At 47.1% G+C, this 19,042-nt stretch overlaps 1 protein-coding gene and 1 pseudogene across 1 annotated transcript; one reads left to right on the top strand and one right to left on the bottom strand.

The window, feature by feature from the left end:
• Window positions 1-2,182: 2,182 nt before the first annotated feature.
• On the top strand, window positions 2,183-11,512 carry KRT76 (keratin 76). The gene is made up of 9 exons (XM_025403057.1): window positions 2,183-2,832; window positions 4,015-4,229; window positions 5,994-6,054; window positions 6,778-6,873; window positions 7,399-7,563; window positions 7,661-7,786; window positions 8,438-8,658; window positions 10,065-10,099; window positions 10,541-11,512. The coding sequence occupies exons 1-9, from the start codon at window positions 2,233-2,235 to the stop codon at window positions 10,954-10,956; spliced, it is 1,935 nt and encodes a 644-aa protein (XP_025258842.1). The 5' UTR covers window positions 2,183-2,232; the 3' UTR covers window positions 10,957-11,512.
• Window positions 11,513-15,658: 4,146 nt separating this feature from the next.
• On the bottom strand, window positions 15,659-16,172 carry LOC112634220 (annotated as a pseudogene).
• Between the last annotated feature and the right edge of the window lie 2,870 nt (window positions 16,173-19,042).

Here is a 19,042-nt window from a genome sequence, read left to right as displayed (position 1 = left end):
TGATTTTCAAAGGACTTTCAGTTACATTATCCTGCAAGTCTCACCACAAACCAGTAAGGTAGGAAAGGGTTTGGCAGATTAGAACACAGACTTACGTTAAATTGTGGCCCAAGGTCACCCAACCCAACCCTATTCAGTATAGGTCTCACTCTTTTCTAGTGAGCTTCTTAGGGATGCAAAGTTGTCTTGAGAACAGCCAGGGCCAAACACGTTATCGCTTCCCCATTCTCCCAAATAGAGTACTGGCAGTAGCTAAACATACAGCGCTTGCTACGTGTCAAGCACTGGGCTAAGCATTTTATATTTACTTAACTTGTTTAATGCTCACAATAACCCCATGAAGTACTTGCCATTCTTAGTTCCATTTTACAGTTGATAAACGAGACACATAAAAGTTAAGTAACTTGTCCAAGGCCTAAAAGCTGGTGGATAGTGGATCTGGGATCTGACGCCAGACAAGCTGCAGAGCAGAGAGCTGAAAATTAGCTGCAGAGCTCTTGAAGTTGCTCAACTCATGGTGGTTCCCAGGTTTTCAGATCAATCCTCTCTCCTAGACTGGACTGTTCAGAAACCAGAAACTCAGAAAGAGCGCCCACTGCCAATTTGGCTGGAATTCTGGGGATAGACTCCCCACCAATTTCTTAGGGAGTCTAGAATCAGTGCCCCCGCTCCTGTCATATGTGTGAAATCTCCTATGCAGACAACAACCTGAGGATTTGGTCTTGCCCTGTGTGATGTGTTTGGGTGTGGAGGTGGGTTGGATGGGAGTGGGGGTCCGCTGAGCTCTTGGCAGTGAGAGCAGCAACTCATCATGTGTCGTTCATTCTGCCATCAAGCGTCCTCCATCCTCCTACTCCTGGCCCCTGTGGTGCAGCCATAGTCTGGACCAGGGCTTCCCAGACATCCTGCATTATAAGAATGACCTGGAAGGCTTGTTAAAAATGCAAACTCTCAAGCCCTTCCTCTGAAGATTTTCATTCACAGGGCTGGGGTGGGAGCTGGTTTTAGGTATTTGCAGTCTTAGACATCAGTCATCAGTCAGTTAACACGTTTGTGCTGTGCTTACCCTATGCTAGGAGCTAGACATTTAGGATAATTTAGAATGGGCAGGACTCAAGCCTTGCCCTCAAGAAGCTCAGGGACCCGTGGGGTATGGACAAGTAAGCAGGTAAGTATACTTTACATCAGGGTCATGATGGAAAAAGTACAGGGTATGGTGGGAAGACAAGGAGGGGCATCTGACCCAGACCAGAGAGTAAGGCAGGGAGGGGATCCCCTCCAGAAGATCTGAGTTGGGGCCTAGACACAACATGAACTGTCCTTCTAAGATAAATGGGGTCCTTGAACCGACTCTACCAGCCAGCTGGAGGGTTCCCAGATTCTGTCCCCTCTTGCTTCTGGGTCCAGAAATCGCCTGCTGTCAGTCTAGGATGGTGGGGGGAGGGCTTGGTCTGAGGCTCTCCACTGTGCATGCCTCCTCCTCTTCCCAAACCTCATACTTGTTTGCTTCCTGTTCCAGGAGCTAGATGTGTTTAGCTCCACTGTAATTTCTTTCCCATAAGTAGTATTTCTCAGCCCAAACTCCAGGTTTGCTGAGATGGATGCCTTTGGCTGAGGTGCTGGCAGAGCAGACTCTGTGGGTCTGGGCCCCTCTCACTTCTGTTCCCACTCCAGGCCCTCTGAAGAGTTGGGCACAGGTGGCATGCCACTGGAAGACAAAGCCCACTGATAGGAGAGATGGGTACAGCCACTGCGGGAGCCTGTGGACACTGTGGTGCTGCAGGGAGGGACCCAGCCCGCCCGGAAGTGGTTGCCTGGTCCTCACCCCTGTGTCAGGGAGCTCATGGCTCCTGATCCCCTGGTGTCTAAAGCTGCTTCCTCTTGCTGGATCAGGTGCTGCTTGGGTTCCCTGAAACCCTTGAGGACATCACACAAAGAGAGGGAGGAGAGCTCTAGCATTTTGTCAACTGAGGCAAGTTTAGGTGATTAAGCTAAGAAAGCAAAGCCACTCTGGCCCAGAGGATTATCTTTGAGGTGTGTTGGGAACCAAGAAGTAACTTAATGCCTACGAGGCAAACCAAACCCAAGATGACTCTCAACTAATTGCTTGCCTCTCCTTTTGCCAAGCCAAACTCCCTGGTGTATAAAGGCCAGTCTCCTCTCTTGTCCCCATCCCTCTCAGCTCTCAGCTCTTGCTAAGTGATCACTAGGTCACCTCCAAGCTCTCTCACTATGAACAGACAAGTCTGCAAGAAATCCTTCAGTGGCGGGAGCCAGGGTTTCTCCGGCCGCTCTGCCGTGGTCTCCGGCAGCAGCAGGATGAGCTGTGTGGCCCGCTCTGGGGGAGCTGGTGGAGGGGCCTGTGGCTTCCGGAGCGGAGCAGGCTGCTTTGGCAGTCGCAGCCTCTACAACCTGGGTGGCAACAAGAGCATCTCCATCAGCGTGGCAGCTGGTGGCTCCCGGGCTGGAGGCTTTGTGGGAGGGCAGAGCAGCTGTGGCTTTGCAGGTGGCTATGGAGGTGGCTTTGGGGGCAGCTATGGTGGTGGCTTTGGTGGTGGCAGAGGAATAGGTAGTGGTTTTGGAGGGGCTGGTGGCTTTGGTGGAGCTGGTGGGTTTGGTGGTCCTGGTGTCTTTGGTGGGCTTGGCAGCTTTGGCAGTCCTGGTGGCTTTGTCCCTGGGGGCTTTTCTGGGGGAATTCAGGAAGTGACTGTAAACCAGAGTCTCCTGCAGCCCCTCAATGTGGAGATCGACCCCCAGATTGGACAAGTAAAGGCCCAGGAGCGGGAGCAGATCAAGACCCTCAACAACAAGTTTGCCTCCTTCATTGACAAGGTGAGGGCAAGGCCAAGAGGTGCTGTGGAGGGTTTGGAGTGCCCAGGGGTTGGTGTAGAAAGATGCCATGGGGACCTGTGAGACACAGGGTAGGGGTGCCTGGCTCTTGTCCTGGTGCTGCCTTGGTCCCTACAAGATAGCGATCATGCCTCTTTCACTTTTTGGGCCTTGTTTTTCCAGCTGTGAAATGGGGGGAAGAATTCCTGGTCCTGGTTTCCTACTAAGAGTGAGATGAGGGTAAATGAAGTGGGGGTCCAAACACACTCTTAGCTCTTTGAAGAATGAGCCATTAGTCATAAAATTATTGCAGTTACTTTAATTTCTCCTGAAAAGCAATTGCTTGATAATCCAAACTAGCTAGTAATCAAAAACTGTGTTAGCACAGATCTTGGGGCTGCCTCTAAATGAGGAGTATTGGCAGCTGCCTTACCTTCCAAGCAACGCTGTGCTTCAGCCAATGTTAAATTGAGCTGTCCATGCTGGGGCAGATGAGGGTGTGCTGGGTCTGTGTAGTACTGAGTCCAGGATCTGAAGTGAATTTCTCGTTTTTTAATTTGGGAAAGATGAAGATTTAGAAAAGACAGAACTAGAATTTGTTGAGTGATTACGCCATACCTGTTATTTTCATGTGTTTCCATCACATGGAAATACATCACATCATACGAAGGAGGTCTTCATATGTGAAACTTCTAAAGAAATGTTAGACCTCATTGACTGTTTTCACTGCCTTTATGGAGCTGAAAAAAGCTTACATCTAAAAAACAATGACAAACTTTATTTGTGCTGACTTCCTTTAGTTGTATTCTGAAGGACCCCTATAGACCCAGGGCAGTCCTGGGTTTGATTCTTAGCTTTGTCACTCAGTAGACTTGTCATTTTGGGAAACTTAAACTCTTTGAGTCTCAGTTGCCTTATCTACAAAATGGGGATCACAGCAACTCCTTTATAGGTGGTTGTGAGAATTAAATGTGATGGAAATACATGAAAATAACAGGTATGGCATAATCACTCAACAACTTCTAGTTTTCTCTTTTCTAAATCTTCATCTTTCCCAAATTAAAAAACAGGGGAAATTGCAGATTGAAGAACTGGGTTCCTTCTCCACATTTCTACCATGTGGGATGGGCAGCCCCACATGCCCAACTCAAGAGGCTGACTCCTTTTCTTCCCCCTTTGATGCAGGTGCGGTTCCTGGAACAGCAGAACAAGGTCCTGGAGACCAAGTGGGAACTGCTCCAGCAGCAGACCACAGGCTCGGGGCCCAGCAGCCTAGAGCCTTGTTTTGAATCCTACATCAACTTCCTACGCAAGCAGCTGGATTCACTTCTAGCAGAGAGGGGGAACCTGGAGGGAGAGCTGAAAAGCATGCAGGACCTGGTGGAAGACTTCAAAAAGAAGTGAGGGTTCCTCCTGGGGAATTTCCCCTTCTGGGGAATTAGCAGGGAAGTGTGGTCCTAATTTGGGATTTCAGCTGTTCCCAACTGTGCCTTCAGTCAATACTCTGGGATGGATTTATTGAGTGAAGCATGACCAAGCAGAATGGGGTAAGAGGGTGGGGACTGAGACTCCCAAGGGGCTATGACACAGATTTCAGTCTCCAGGTGGGCCCCCTCCTATTCCAGCCCAGAAGGACAAAAGAGTCCTCCCAGAGTTTAGAACCCTTTAGGATGAGGAGTCTGACACACTTGACTGTACATAGGAATCACCTTGGACACTTGTCAACAATGCATATTCCTGTATTCCAGTCCTAGGTACTCTGAATCATAGGTGTGGGGCAGGCCCCAGGAATGTGAGTGCTCCCCTAGCTCCTGGGCATTTTAGGCAGATGTCCAGGGCTGCACTTGGTAAAGGCCTCTTTCAGTGAGTCTCATCCAATGTCCTGTTCTGCAGTTTTGGTTTGCCTCCTCCTCAATGTTCCATGTTGCAGTCCATACCCGCTGAGGTCTGTGAGGAGCAAACTGGGCCTCTCAAGGTGGGAGGGAGCTCCCAACTTCCCCAGGATCAGAACCCACAGGGACGGGCATCTGCTCTGCAGAGGCCCTATTCCAATTCAACCGCACGAACCTGGTGGGCACCCACTCTGTGGCAGGCTCTGTGCTGGGCTCTGGGAATCCAGTGGCAACTCAGATTCACATTCCCAAAAGAGGTTTCAGAGACCTCTTTCCTCCTAGAGGAAAGAAAGAGGTCCTGCCCAGAGACCTCTTTTCTCCTAGAATCAGTCCAATTCCTCAAGCTTTATGAAATACAAACTCTTGGTAGTAGATTTTAGTCCTTAACAGGCAGGAATCCCACCACTCTGATGCATTCAGAAGATATGAATTCATTTTTAACTGAAATTCTTACAAGAAGTAACTGTAATTAAGTAAAACAGAAACAGAGGAAACAGGTAGAAATGCCCAATGAGAGCAAACATTTATTTCACTGGGTTCCATACGCACACATTGTGCTTTGCAAAGTCAATCAAAGAGCTTAGGCAAATAGTCAAGCTCCTTGAAGTCTGCCCTCTCACCCTGACTGCCCATACCTTTGCCCATCACTGGATTTAGAGGGAAGAGGGCCAGGCAGTGCCCTGAGCTCTAAGAGGTCTCTGGGCAGGACCAGCTACATGATTTTCAGGGCTCAGTGCAAAATGATAATGCAGGAACCTAGTTACAAAATTATTAAGAATTTCAATCATGCCTGTAATCCCAGTACTTTGGGAGGCTGAGGAGGGAGAATCACTTGAGCCCAGCAGTTCGAGACCAGCCTGGGCAACAAAGTGAGACCTTGTCTCTACTAAAAATTAAAAAATTGGCTGGAGGTGGTGGTGCATGCCTCTGGTTCCAGCTACTTGGGAGTCTGAGGCAGGAGGATTGCCTGAGCCTGAGAGGTTGAGGCCACAGTGAGCCATGTTTGTGCCACTGCACTCCAGCCTGAGTGACAGGGTGAAACACTGTCTCAGAGAAAAAAAAAAAAAAAAAAAAAAAAGAAAAGAAAGAATGTCAATATGGTGCCAGCATTGAGCTGAGTGTGAGGACCCTGAGCCCAGGGTCCCATGTAACTGTACATGCCCATGAAGCTGGTCCTGTCTCTGCACTGGTGAGAAGAGTGCCTGGAATCCTCATCTCTCTTTTCCACTTCTGAAATGCCAGTGTTCAAATGTGTGCCTCTTGTTGTTCCAGGTATGAAGATGAAATCAACAAACGAACTGCGGCAGAGAATGAGTTTGTGGGGCTCAAGAAGGTAGGTGAGCCTGGACCAGCATACCCAGGTTCCCTTTCTGGGAGCTGCCCCCATGGAGAGAGTGCACAGCCAGCTGTTCTGGGGCACAGTGACCTTATATGGTGTGTGAGATTGATACTTTTCCTTACATTTTTGGAAATGAAATGTTTAATGAAGGAAGCTGCTCTAAGTACATTACCATGGGAAAGTATGTTAAAATGTTACTGTGACTAATGAGCTGATTAGCAATGCGAACTAATAATGAGCGCTTTATGTGTAGAATTAATCAAGATTTTCAGCCTACAAATGTACTCCAGATGCTATTAATAACAATCAACAAATACTTGTAGCATATTTAAACCAGTCATCATAAAAGTGAAGTAGTGAGAATACCCTAATTTCTGTTCAGGAGGGTGGGATTTCTGGTACTACACAGCCAAAGTCACATACATATTAGGTAAATTTTTTTCTACCCTAAAATCAGATGGTTACTCTTAATTTCTACCTTTAATCAGATGGTGCCTTATGGTTTGTATTTTGTTAAAGCATTAGGATTTGACATGTCAAGCAAGGAAATGGAAGAAAGCCACTTTGAGTTTCCTTATTTTAAAAGGGAAGATGAGAAGTCACAGTTAGGAGGAGAGCTAGGGGAGGAACAAAGATGAGACATGAGGGTTTAGGAAAGAGCCACTGGGTGGGAGGGGAACAGAGGGTCATTCTCTGGGTTTCTGACCTCCTCTACAGGATGTGGATGCGGCTTTCATGAACAAGGTGGAGCTGCAGGCCAAAGTGGACAGCCTGACAGATGAAGTCAGCTTCCTGAGGACCCTCTATGAGATGGTGATTCCTTGGTTTGCAAGCTCCAGAACCTTCCTGTCTGATTCTTCCCAAGCATAACTTCAGGGGACAGCCAAACAGCACAACACTCACAAAACCAGCAATGGGGTTCAGGACTCAGCTCCACCCCACCTGGGAAATGTTAACTGAGCTCCTTCAGTCTGCATAGACCTGAGCCACAGGTCCTCAGGACATTTTGCTCTGCACCTTCTCTCTGGCTCCTATAATCATATTATAGCTGGCTTCTTCATAATATTCCTCCCTGCTGGGGGCCCATGGAAACTTACACAATAGGACTCACAGGCTGATACTTTCAGGCTGACAGCCTGATTATATTTGCATATTTTGCATATTTCCTTTAGCCTTGTTGTCTAACATCCTTTAGGCTGTAGCCAGGCATAAAGTGTGAGCTTATTTTTCCAACTGATCCACTTCTAGCCCCATCCTTGGGATATCTCCGCTAGTAGAGGATTCCTAGCATCCCTTGGGCCAGGGGATGGTGACAGTAATGATCCATGTTTCCTGCAGGAGCTGTCCCAGATGCAGAGCCATGTCAGCGACACGTCTGTGGTTCTGTCTATGGACAACAACCGCTGCCTGGACCTGGACAACATCATTGCTGAGGTCCGTGCCCAGTATGAGGAGATTGCCCAGAGGAGCAAGGCTGAAGCTGAGGCCCTGTACCAGACCAAGGTGGGAACCCTCCTTGTGTCCTTAGATCCTGATGACCTTCATCAAGAATGTGCCAACACTTTGCAAAAGCCATTTTGATTGGTTTTTCCTCTGCTAGCTTGGGGAGCTGCAGACCACAGCTGGCAGGCACGGGGATGACCTGAAGAACACCAAGAGTGAGATCATGGAGCTCAACAGGATGATCCAGAGGCTACGGGCTGAGATTGAAAATGTCAAGAAGCAGGTGGGGCTGGGTTTAACGGAGAGATCCCGGAGGTCTTCTGGGCCCTGGAGAGAAGCAGCACTAGCTCTGCTCCTCTGCTACATGCTCTCTCCATCCTTTCATGGTGTCACATGTGGGATAGCACAGTCTTTGGGAAACTCTGTTCTTCCAGATGTTTCTTTTGGAGGTTGAGCTTCTTGGAATGCTCACTCAAGAAAGATGTTTGCTTATTCCAGTTTGCCTAGCAAATCTTGCAGCTGCAGTGCTGGACTTAAACACTCAGCTCTCAGCAGGATCTGCCCTTAGTGAAGCTGTTTCTCACACATTTCACATAACCTTGATGGCTGTTCTGTATCATTGGAATAAAGTGATTAGGCAAGAGAGTTTTTAACAGTCTTGCAAAAAAGATTAGAGACTAACCAGACCACTACTACCTGTACCAGCATAGGAAAGCAAATTAGTGCTCCCTTTCTTGATGAGCCACAAGTCGATTTCTATGCGCCAAAGATGAATTAAGCAATTGCAAAATGGACTTCTTTTCTCTGCACATGCTCCACTGAGATTTCTAAGGAAAGGGAGGAAGGGATGCAGGATGTGGGGGAAGAGATCCACTCCTAGTAAAGATCAAGTGTTTGTTTCCGGGTCACTATGCTAATTGATCTTCCACCTCAGAATGCCAACCTGCAGACGGCAATTTCAGAGGCTGAGCAGCGTGGAGAGATGGCCCTCAAGGATGCCAATGCCAAGCTCCAAGACTTGCAGGCTGCCCTACAGAAGGCCAAGGATGACCTGGCTCGGCTCCTGCGTGACTACCAGGAGCTGATGAACGTCAAGCTGGCCCTGGATGTGGAGATTGCCACCTACCGCAAGCTGCTGGAGGGAGAGGAGTGCAGGTGAGGGGTCATGGGATCTCCATTCTCCAGATATGGTTTTAGAGTGACCTTTGATAGTGTGAAAAGTGGGCAAGATGATAAGGAGAGGAACACTCAGACAAAGGGCAAGGAGTGTCTTGAATGACAGAGTCAAGGGTTCAAGTACCACTATTTTATGTCCATTGAGACCATCTAACTCTCAAATGTTTAATGGGCATCAATATGATGTTACATATCTCTACTGAACTTCACTGTGTGCAATGTATTAGGAAAGTTCTTTGGCATTATGACAAGTGATAGGCCGGTGCTGTCCACTGGAACTTTTTGAGATGATGAAGATGTTCTATTCTTGTGCTGTCCAATACAGTAGCCATTGGCCACTTAAGCACTGGAAATGTGGTTAGTGCAACTGAGAAACAGAGTTTTACATTTAATTTAATTTTAATTAACTTAAATAGCATCATGTGGCTACTGGCTCCATATTGGAAAGCTCAATATAGACAGTCCTACAAGCACCACCCATGAAGGGAGTCCATATGGGGAGATGGTTCATACATCCATGCTCTTGGAAAATAATACAACATTAAGCAGCAGACAAAGTCTTAGCGAGTGGTTATTGAATGCTAAAGGAGTGTCAAGAATCGAGAGATCTTTCTGCTGAGTTCCTGCCCAATGCATCATGTGTTCGGGGGTAGCTACCCCTCTGTCCTCGGGTAGCTCCCAATCTGATGAAGGAAGCAGAACCCAAGTATGAGAAGGAAAGCGAGAGTGAAGATGATGTCAAGTGTACTAGGAGTCATGGGATGAGGAGAAAGTGGTCAACACCAGTGGGCACACATGGGCAAGGTGTGCACACCCATTCCATATCTTCTCAGATATGTGGACGTGCTTGCTTCATGAACAAGACACAGGAAGATGGGCAGTGTAGGTGGGGCATTTCAAATCCATCCTGCGTTTAGTGTCAGTCCCTCCCATATTTTCTCCACCCTGAACAACCCCCATCATGTCACCACCACCCCAGGAGGGCTCATTGTGGAAGCCTTCTTGGAAAGGGAGAATTGGAGATAAAAAAAAATCCAGGGCTGAGTTGAGAAAAATGAAAGAGCATGCTAAGGTGGGAAGATGGTCTTAGCAGGGGATGAGAGGTGGGGACAGGCCAATCAAGGCAGATCTGGGTGTCAAGTAGTTTGCCTAGAGAAGATAATCTCTAAGTGCTAAGGGGAAAAGGGTGGGAAGTCTCAGCTCTTGAAGCACCCCCCTTTCTGAGGAGATACGGTCATGGAAACAGACTTGGAATAGGCTTTCTTCTCGCAGGAGCTTGACCCCTAGTGGGGCAAATGGGAGGGTGTGGCTCCCAAAGTTGTGAACTCTCAACTCTGGTTATTGACTCATTGCAGAAATAATTCACCTCTCCTCTTCCTTTTCAGGATGTCTGGAGAGTGTCAGAGTGCCGTGTGCATTTGTAAGTAGTCTATTCAAAAAACCCTTTCCCTGGGTTGTAAGAAGGGCAACTAGAAACAACCTCACTGACTGACCTTCAGGCAAGAAGGCCTGTTCCATCCAAGGAGGTCAGGCCACCTGACAGTGTCTAGGATCTCAGGCCTCGGCCACACGCTCTGCCCCTAGCATAAGCTGACAACCTCTCAGGCCAAAGATAAAACTCCTCTGGTTTGGGGAGTGGCCTAGGTTGGAAAACCAGAAATTTCTGTGGATACTTCTGGTTCTTATTCTTGGGAGAAGGCACTAGAGGCCAGGCTCACTCTCAAGGTTTGCAAACTGAGGCATTAGATAAGTTAGCATCTTTCTGGAAGTCACAGAGCCAAGCAGGGTGGGGATGTAATACAGTGCTTGGCTTCCAATTTCCCAGGCCCTTTGCCTGAATTGTGTGCCTGTTGTCTTGTAGCAGTGGTCAGCAATGTCACCAGCACAAGTGGCAGCTCTGGTAGTAGCCGTGGAGTTTTTGGAGGGGTCCGTGGCAGTGGTGGCTACAGAGGCGGCGGCAGCAGCAGCGGCTATGGAGTCAGTGGCGGCAGCAGCAGTGCCTATGGAGCAGTCAGTGGCGGCAGCAGCAGCAGCTATGGAGGGGTCAGCAGCGGCAGCACTGGGGGCAGGGGTAGCAGCGGGGGCTACCAGAGCAGCAGTAGTGGGAGCAGGCTCGGTGGTGCCGGTAGCATGTCCATGAGCCACAGCGGAATGGGCTCCAGCTCTGGCAGTGTCCAGACTTCTGGAGGCAGTGGCTATAAGTCTGGTGGTGGAGGCAGCACCAGTATCCGCTTTTCCCAGACCACAAGCTCAAGCCAGCATAACTCCACCAAGTGATCTTCTGTGCCAAATCTCTATAACCACCTGCTTCCCACTCAGCCTGCAACAGTGTTTCCCACTCTCTGCTTGGCATCAATGGATGCACATGGGTCAACCACATTTTTCCTCAAGTTCCCTGGAGAAGAAGCTGAACTTCTGGTTTCTTCACTCCCATGACCTTCCCAGGGCCATGGAGGTCCAGCTGCTGGTCTGGGATGATGATGCCCCTGGAAACCTTCCTGCAACGGCCCCTTACTTTGGACAGCAACCTCTGAGTCCAAGCCAGTCTTGGCCTTCATAGCCTGGCCTGTTCCCACTCTGGCCCATCTCCCTTTCTTACTGGGAGTTGGTAATTTGAAGCCAATCATCTAAGCACTGTCTGAGGAGGGCAGAGTCATGGGTTCAGTGCTGGAGGGTGCATGGTCAAGATCTCCAGACTGCTGATTCCCAGGGAACCCTCCCTACATCTGGGCTTCAGATCCTGACTCCTTTCTGTCCCCTAATTCCCTGAGCTGTAGATCCTCTGGTGATGAGTATGCTGAACTTTCTTTTCTCAATAAATTGCACTGAATTTTACATTCTGGTGTTTGTCTTTTATTCCAGGAGTCACAGAATAGATCATGACCCAAAAGTGATGAGATATCAGGTGATGGTGATGGTTTTCCAGGAATTTACAAGTGGGCATAAAGGCCACTGAATAGTCTTGCCTTCTCCGTCTATTTGGTTAGGTTGTTGTGATAGGTCTGCCCAGGAGTATGTTGTTTAAGGGGAGACCTTCCCCACTCCCAAGAAAGTCATCCCATCCATCCTCCAGCCTCTAAGCAGGCCTCTGCAATTCAGTCTTGGAAGAAGAGGGTTCTGCAGTTCATCAAGGAAACAGATTCCACTGGGACTTCAGTTCCTTTGTTCCACCCCCATCCCAGCCAGACACAGAACCAATCCTCCTTCTGCAAACACAGCTCTTGGAATCTGAAGGGGTCAATACATAGCATCCTCTTCTCCTTGCATAGATTCTGAGCCAATTAAAAAATAGGACAAATGAATGAGCAGATGGAGGGCCAATATTGCCTTTATTACCAATAAAGCAGATAATGGAGCATGTGTTTTTTTTTTTTTTTTTTTTACCTCGGATGGAAAGGGCTTCTCCTATCATAGGACCTCAGGATTAGGCCAGATTTTCTACTTGGGCAGGGGCAGCCAAGGGCCACTGCAGCCTTCCCTATGGGGTCAGATCCCTAATAGCCAAGGGAGAGCACAAGAGAGAAGAATATAATCTTGCTGTGGACAGCCAGATCCTAAGAGATGGAGGGGCATTGCTCTGCAAACTCAACTCTTCCTTCCAAACTCACCGATCAGGTAAGAGAGTGGGTGGGAGTGTTAAACTAGTAAAACTCACTCCAGGGGGGTATACAATTAGGAACGGGGATGATGTGTGCCTGCCCTCACACCAGCATTTACCAGCCATTTTCAGAAAACTGAAACCTGAACCCAGGGAGCACAGGGGTAATGAGATAGTCACTGAGAGAAACCAGGAAAATTGGGGGCCTCAGGAGATGACATTTAGGATCTGTGATTTTTCCCTACCCCACCCCCCAACCAATCCCCTCTGCAGGCCACTAAGCATGGCAAAATGCTAGTTTGTAAGTCACTGTAGACCAAGTGTTACTGCCCATAAGTCAGGTCAGGGCTGGAATAACGAGAGGGCATCTGTACATTTGTCTAATGTCCAAGGGGAGTGCCAGGGCCTGGTCTCTATATTTCTGAGCCTTAGCTCACCCCATTTAATCTCTAAAGTACTGTAGCCCTGGCCTCAAGAATTGGAGAAGAGGACATTTTAAAGTTTCTATACCTGAGAGATCAATAAATACTTGCCCATCTTTTCATGGCTTACAAGCAGGAGATAGTGCCCTTTCCACTTTCCCTTGGCCTAGCTCTGGGTACTTTGAGCAGGCGCAGGCAGTTCTGAATTGCTGCTCTTACCGGCCTTTTAGAGACACTGCAAGAAACATAATCGGTTGTCTCCCCAACTCCCCACAGGAAAACACCCTGGGAGCTCTGCTCCATGTGTTGCTGGGTAGTAATCTCAGGGCCCTGCATAACAGGTGGGGAGCTGAGCAAAAGTTTGGTGGTCAATTGAAAGGATGAATAGAGATGAATAAGGGAAGTGGGCCTCCCATCCCCTCAGCCTGAATGAAAGATGGGATAGGTCACACGCTAAGGTAGGACAGAGTGAAAAGTTTACAGTGAGGACCTAGGACATTCTTTTGAACTCTTGTGAGGAGGAATGGTGGAGGGGGCTACCAAGGGAGGTAGTGAAAGACTTAAGAATACCTCGAATTAAAGGAAGGGGCCTATTAAGAAAGGCACATTGTAGAAGAAGCCTGGAGCAGGCCTGGGAAGGAAAAAGACTCTGGGCAATATGGAGGAAGGGCAAGGGGTCAAGGCTCAGCTATCCAGACCAAATCCCAGGAGAACTCCAGGACTAGTGTCATCTTCCATGTTCTTGACACAGTGGCACTGAACCATGTGACAGTGGAGCACATGGTGAAGCTCCAGGGTGAAGGCATCATGTCTGAGTCCAGGATAGGGGCTGGGGAGAATAGAACATTTTGAAGACTGTGGGAGACTGGCAACCTTGGGCTGTCTCAGCCTTACAGAATCCCTCAACCCATCGCCCATCTAAAGACAGAACTGGGGCAGCTCTTTGTGTTTGAAGGCAGCCAGGGTAAGTACAGTAGGTATTTACCTGTGTGGAATGGTCAAAAGGGTGACAGGAACTCTTCGGAATTCATACTTGAAATCCTACCAGTTGTCTTTAGAATTAAACAATCTGTCTCCTAGTGGCAACTACTTTGTTGTTTTCCATCCTTTATTCTTTATCCTTCACTCTTCTCCCTCTCCTTCTAGATATCTTTTACTAAATTATAAAAGCAACACACATTTAGAGCAAAAATGCATAAAGTTTTAGCAAATTAAAAGAAGATTAAGATCATCTATGATTCTACCATCCTGACATTTTCCTACATTCATGCATGTGCATGCATGCACACATATTCATAGAAATATATAAAATATTTTACAATGGGGTCTTAATACATTCTGCTTTTTAACTTGATTTTTCACTTAATGTACTGCGGAATTTATCCATTTAGTTATTCAACAACTATTAATAGACTGAATGCCCACCATTTTCTAGCTACTGTGCCAGGCCCAAGGATACAGGGGAGAACACATACAGTTTCTGCCCTCATAGAATTTATAATCTAGCTGATAAGAAATTTACTAATTAGCATCTTTCCACAACAGCAAATGTAGATTGAGATCATAATTTTCTTTTTCGGTGCAGATTCTTATTTTTACTTAACAAACAAAATCAAAGGTACACATTAGGAACTATAAACAATTATATGTTTTTCTTCTTTCTAGAGGTGTGACATATATGTTTTCTAGTCAGCAATGTCCTACCAAACATTTTACTAACATGAAGCCAGACAGATGACCTTTGATACCTCTGAAGCCTTTTGCTACCTCCTCTTACTCAGGTTGAACTAGACCAGTGGAACACCATTTTTTTGCAAGAAAGATTTTGAAAGGAAGAAGGATAGAGTTGGAATTACAGAGCTTGAAGAATTACATTTTAGCAAACTCACTCCCACCCCAACCAAAAGCCTAACAGACTGATTTATACGGAAAGGATTTTAAGTAAATCTGTACGAATACACTTAACATGCTGTAAGTAAAAGATATCTTTCAGTTGATTTCCAGCACATAGCATACATCCACTGATGTCCAGTAAAATAGGAAATTCAATAAAAAAACCATTTTTGCCTTCATAGCACTACAATTAAAAAGTACAAGCCATTGAATACTTAGATCTTTAAGGGGCTATTCAGAAATTCTAAAATCAGATCTACTGTATTAGATCTACCGCTTGAGTATTCATCTACAAAAATATTTTTTCAACAATGATGTTTAAAAAAATAAAGGCTTCTCTAGAAACTGTGGGACCATATCAGGACTAGCAGAAGACAGTGATAAAAGTACTGCAAACCCACGCCTAGGAATTGATTTTCCCATGTAGATTTTGGTTAAGGACATGTTTTTCAGTTGCTTCCTTCGGCCAAGACTGGCTCTAGTTTTCTCCTAATAGTGGGCAGAAAATAGGAGCTTCAGAAATCTCAAGTCAGGGGCAGTTGGTTTGAGTGACATCCTAGATAAATACTCCCAAAAAGTAAAATACCTGCACAGGTGGATCCCTAGGGTTGATGGACTACAAATCTTACCCAAGTGAAAGAGCTGTGAGCACACGAAAGTTTGGTGCAAAGCCTGCCTGTGGTATTTGGGACAGGGAGGGTTTGTGATGCTGTTATTTTCCATGTTGTTGACACAGGAACATGTATGGTGAGAAAAGGGGTCTTCCAGGTGGAATGCTAGACACAATCATCTCTTGTCCCAGAGTAGTCTGACCCTCAGAAGTTCCTGAGAGCGGTGTCTACTTTGGCAAGGGCAGTAGGGTTACTGAATACAAGAACGTGTTTCAGGAAAAGCAGAGGTCCCTGGAGGGTAAGGTAATTATCTTTTTGATTCATCAATGCTTAACATTAAAGAAGAGCGGCAGAGTCAGTCTTTCCAAGACATATTCTGTCATTAGGAACAGACACCTCTCCCCGCCTACTGGGCCCATGATGTCCAGAAGGCTCCCACTGCCTGGAGACGCGAGCTAGTGCCACAGATTGTTTTGGATAGCTGGTGTGGAAGGTGTTTTTGCACAATGAAGTCACCACTAAGTCACCACTTAAATCCAGTCCCCGGCCTTCTTTTTCTGCTCTGTACTCCAGAAACATCTCTTTAAATGCCAGAAGGTTTGTAAATGTGACTAGCGTGTCGAATATGTCATCAGCCACTTCATCTTTATGGTGCTCTAATGTTGCTGTGAAAGTCGCCATGTTGAATTCTGGAATCCGCTCCAGCAGCTGTTCTTCAATATATTTTTCTACCAAAGAAAGGTATTCGTTAAAGATTGGTGTGTAGGTGAGTTTATTCTCTTCCGTGTCTTCAAATTCCTGGTAGTATTTGTCCATGAAATTTCTCTTCGGTACCTGGAACTCGAGATCCATGATGATGGCCTCAATAGAACCAATCACAGCATCAAATTTGGCTTCAGAGGCGGAAGAGATGGGCAGTGCAAAGCTCTCTTCCTCTGGGGCTTCCGTTACTTCCGCTGCTGCGTCCATCCCTGATCTAGGAGCTGGCGAGCGGCCTCCTGTCAGCCTGAGACCCACAGAGTCTGCTTCCGTGCGTCCTTCTCCTCCCCCGCACCCCACCTCCCAGGTTACTGAGCTGTAGGTGCCATGCCCTGCCACCTGTTACCCTCATGGCCAAGTCGTCCTTAATAACTACATAATATTCCATTATATAGATGTAGCATCTTTTGATATATATATTCATTTCTACTTTTTCCACTGTAATAAACGTTGCTGCAATGAACACACACTTCTCTGGACTCTGGTCCTATTCGTTCTTTAAGGTAAGTTTTTAGAGGTTATTGGAATTGCAAGGCCACTTAAAATTTTTGATTTATATGGTCAGGCTGCTCTCAAGAAAGATTGTACCAATTCATGCTTTTGTAAGTAATGTATAAGACTTCCTATTTCTCCTTCTGAACACTGTGTGGTATTCTTTTTTAGTTTTTTTTTTTTGATAGTTTTCTATTTTCATTTCTTTGACTGCTAATGAGGTTGAGCATTACAAATATGTTTATTCGCTATTTAGCTTTCATTTTCTGTGAATTGTCTCTTCACTTATTCAGTCCATTTTCTCTATGAGTGATCAGTTTGTTTTTCTGAATAATCTGTACATCCTCTTTGTAGATTAGCAAAACTAGCCGGTTGTTTGTAAAAGCTATTATAAACAGTGTCTTATAAATGCAGATAAATATTACATCTAACTCTTGCCATGGTGTCATGACTGGATGAAAGAAAGACACACCTTATTGGCTACCTACTGTGTGAACAGCCTAGTGGTATGTCTGAGATCAAAGGATCTATGAACATTTTGAGCACAAAAAGATAATGATTTCTTTTACTCCCAATTTTAGCAGAGGCTGTCCAGGGCACATTGCATTGTTTAGACTATGCCTGGATGGTCTGTTTAGATCTGGATCCCCCTAAAGAGACAAAGGCAAAGCAGAACCTGCTGGGGAAGGATGACGTGGATGGAGAAGATTTTATATTAATATCATATGCTGAGTGTTGACAGGACTGCAGAAACGTCCCTGAAGGGGGCCCGCTGACTGTCCTCTACAACCTGAGCTTTCACTCTCCACTCTCTGTCTTGCTTTTCTTTGTCAGGGGCTCTGGTGTTGGCTAGTCCATCTTCTTCAGGGGAGCCTGATCCATGTACCACCATAGCTTCTGGCAAGTCACCCAGAAGCCAGTCCTACGTATATCCTAGTCCCATTCTGTGGTTCCGCATTGGGAAGAAGCAGCTGCTCCTCTCTTCTTGCTTGTCTGAGGCAAGGGCTCCAACAGCACCTCAGTCATTCAAGTATCCAGCAACCATTCACAATTGTGCCAGAATCAGTGCCCTGTTGGGGATGCTGAGAATAGCTGGGGTGGGGTGACAAAGAGAGATCCTAGTTTAGCAGGAGGGAGACCAGAGGGGCTCACAGGATTGCAGGGAATTGGGGTCAAGTTGTGGGAAGAGGCCACCTCCAAAATTATGTCTGTGGTGGTAGATGAGATGACAGAGTGAGGCAAGGCTGGGAGAGAAACAGAAGCAGGATCAGCCCCCTAGGGATGTGGGGTCTGTAGTGAATGGGTGGTGGGCTCTCACCCTTTTGAGAACCTGGCACTCACTTCTGCAGCCCCTGTGGCTCCTGATTGCTCTTAGCAGTGTGCCTTACCCTAGGCTATGATCTCTCCCCAGTGGCAGGTCTAGCACTCCATAGGATGGGCTGAGACCTTTGTTGCAGCCAACCCAACTACATAGCAGTTTAACCTTTTCCCAATCCCCAATCCTGCTTCATTCACTTCCTTACATATTGATCCGAAGAGTACTCTCCAATAAACTTCCTGTACACAATCTTCATCTGAGTCTGTTTTTGGGAATTTGACCGGAGACAGGACCAGAGGGAGCTGGTCAGTTGGCTGGCTGACTGGGATTTGGATGGGGAGCTTGCCTTTTTTTCTGGTAAAAACTAGTGCCCTGGGAGCACGGAGGAGACCCTGGGATCCTTGAAGACCTTGGAGGTGAAGGTCCGGTCATGGTGGGCAGCCCACCGCATGTATAGAATTCATGAGAACATTCTGCAGGGATTCTGGGGGGTGAGCTTCTCTGGCATGCTGCCATTTGATCAGTGGTAAACGCTTGCCTGGGACATTCAGGAAAGCCAAGCTAGGGCTGGGGTAGGGATTGCTGCTACTTAGGCCGGGCTTCCCAGGCCCCCTGCTGCCTTCTCTGTCTATTCCAGATGTTCTTTCTCCCACTGGCTGAATTTCTGAGGTCCCAACTCTGGTGTCCCAGTTCACTGAAGTAACGGCTCTTGCTAGCTCATCCCTGGCTGACAGAGACAAACTCCTAACTGTCTTCCTTGCCTCCAGGGGGCTCTGGTTGACCTCTTTCAATTCACCTTTGCTGGCAACAGGGGAGAGCAATTAGCAAAATGTATGTATTAGAGCTCCTTTCTCACTCCCACTGTTTAGACTAATTATTTGGTTGTTTCAAGCCAGGCGTTCTGCCTTATTAAAGCTGAGGTTACTCACAATCAAGGCCAAATAGTCCACGTCTGAATTCCCATAAATTTATTTCATGAATGTTTTGCCCTGAAAAACTGGTAATTAAGATGCAGGGTCTGGCCGGGTGTGGTGGCTCACCTGTAATCCCAGCACTTTAGGAGGCCGAGGCGGGCGGATCACGAGGTCAGGAGATCGAGACCATCCTGGCTAACACGGCGAAACTCCGTCTCTGCTAAAAATACAAAAAATTAGCCAGACATGGTGGCGGGCGCCTATAGTCCCAGCTACTCAGGAGGCTGAGGCAGGAGAATGGCGTGAACCCAGGAGGCGGAGCTTGCAGTGAGCTGAGATTGTGCCACTGTACTCCA

This window comes from Theropithecus gelada, chromosome 11 (genome assembly GCF_003255815.1).
Source record: "Theropithecus gelada isolate Dixy chromosome 11, Tgel_1.0, whole genome shotgun sequence".
Lineage (NCBI taxonomy): Eukaryota > Metazoa > Chordata > Mammalia > Primates > Cercopithecidae > Theropithecus > Theropithecus gelada.
Note: the sequence above shows the minus strand (reverse complement) of the source record. Positions and strands in the feature narration are given on the sequence as shown.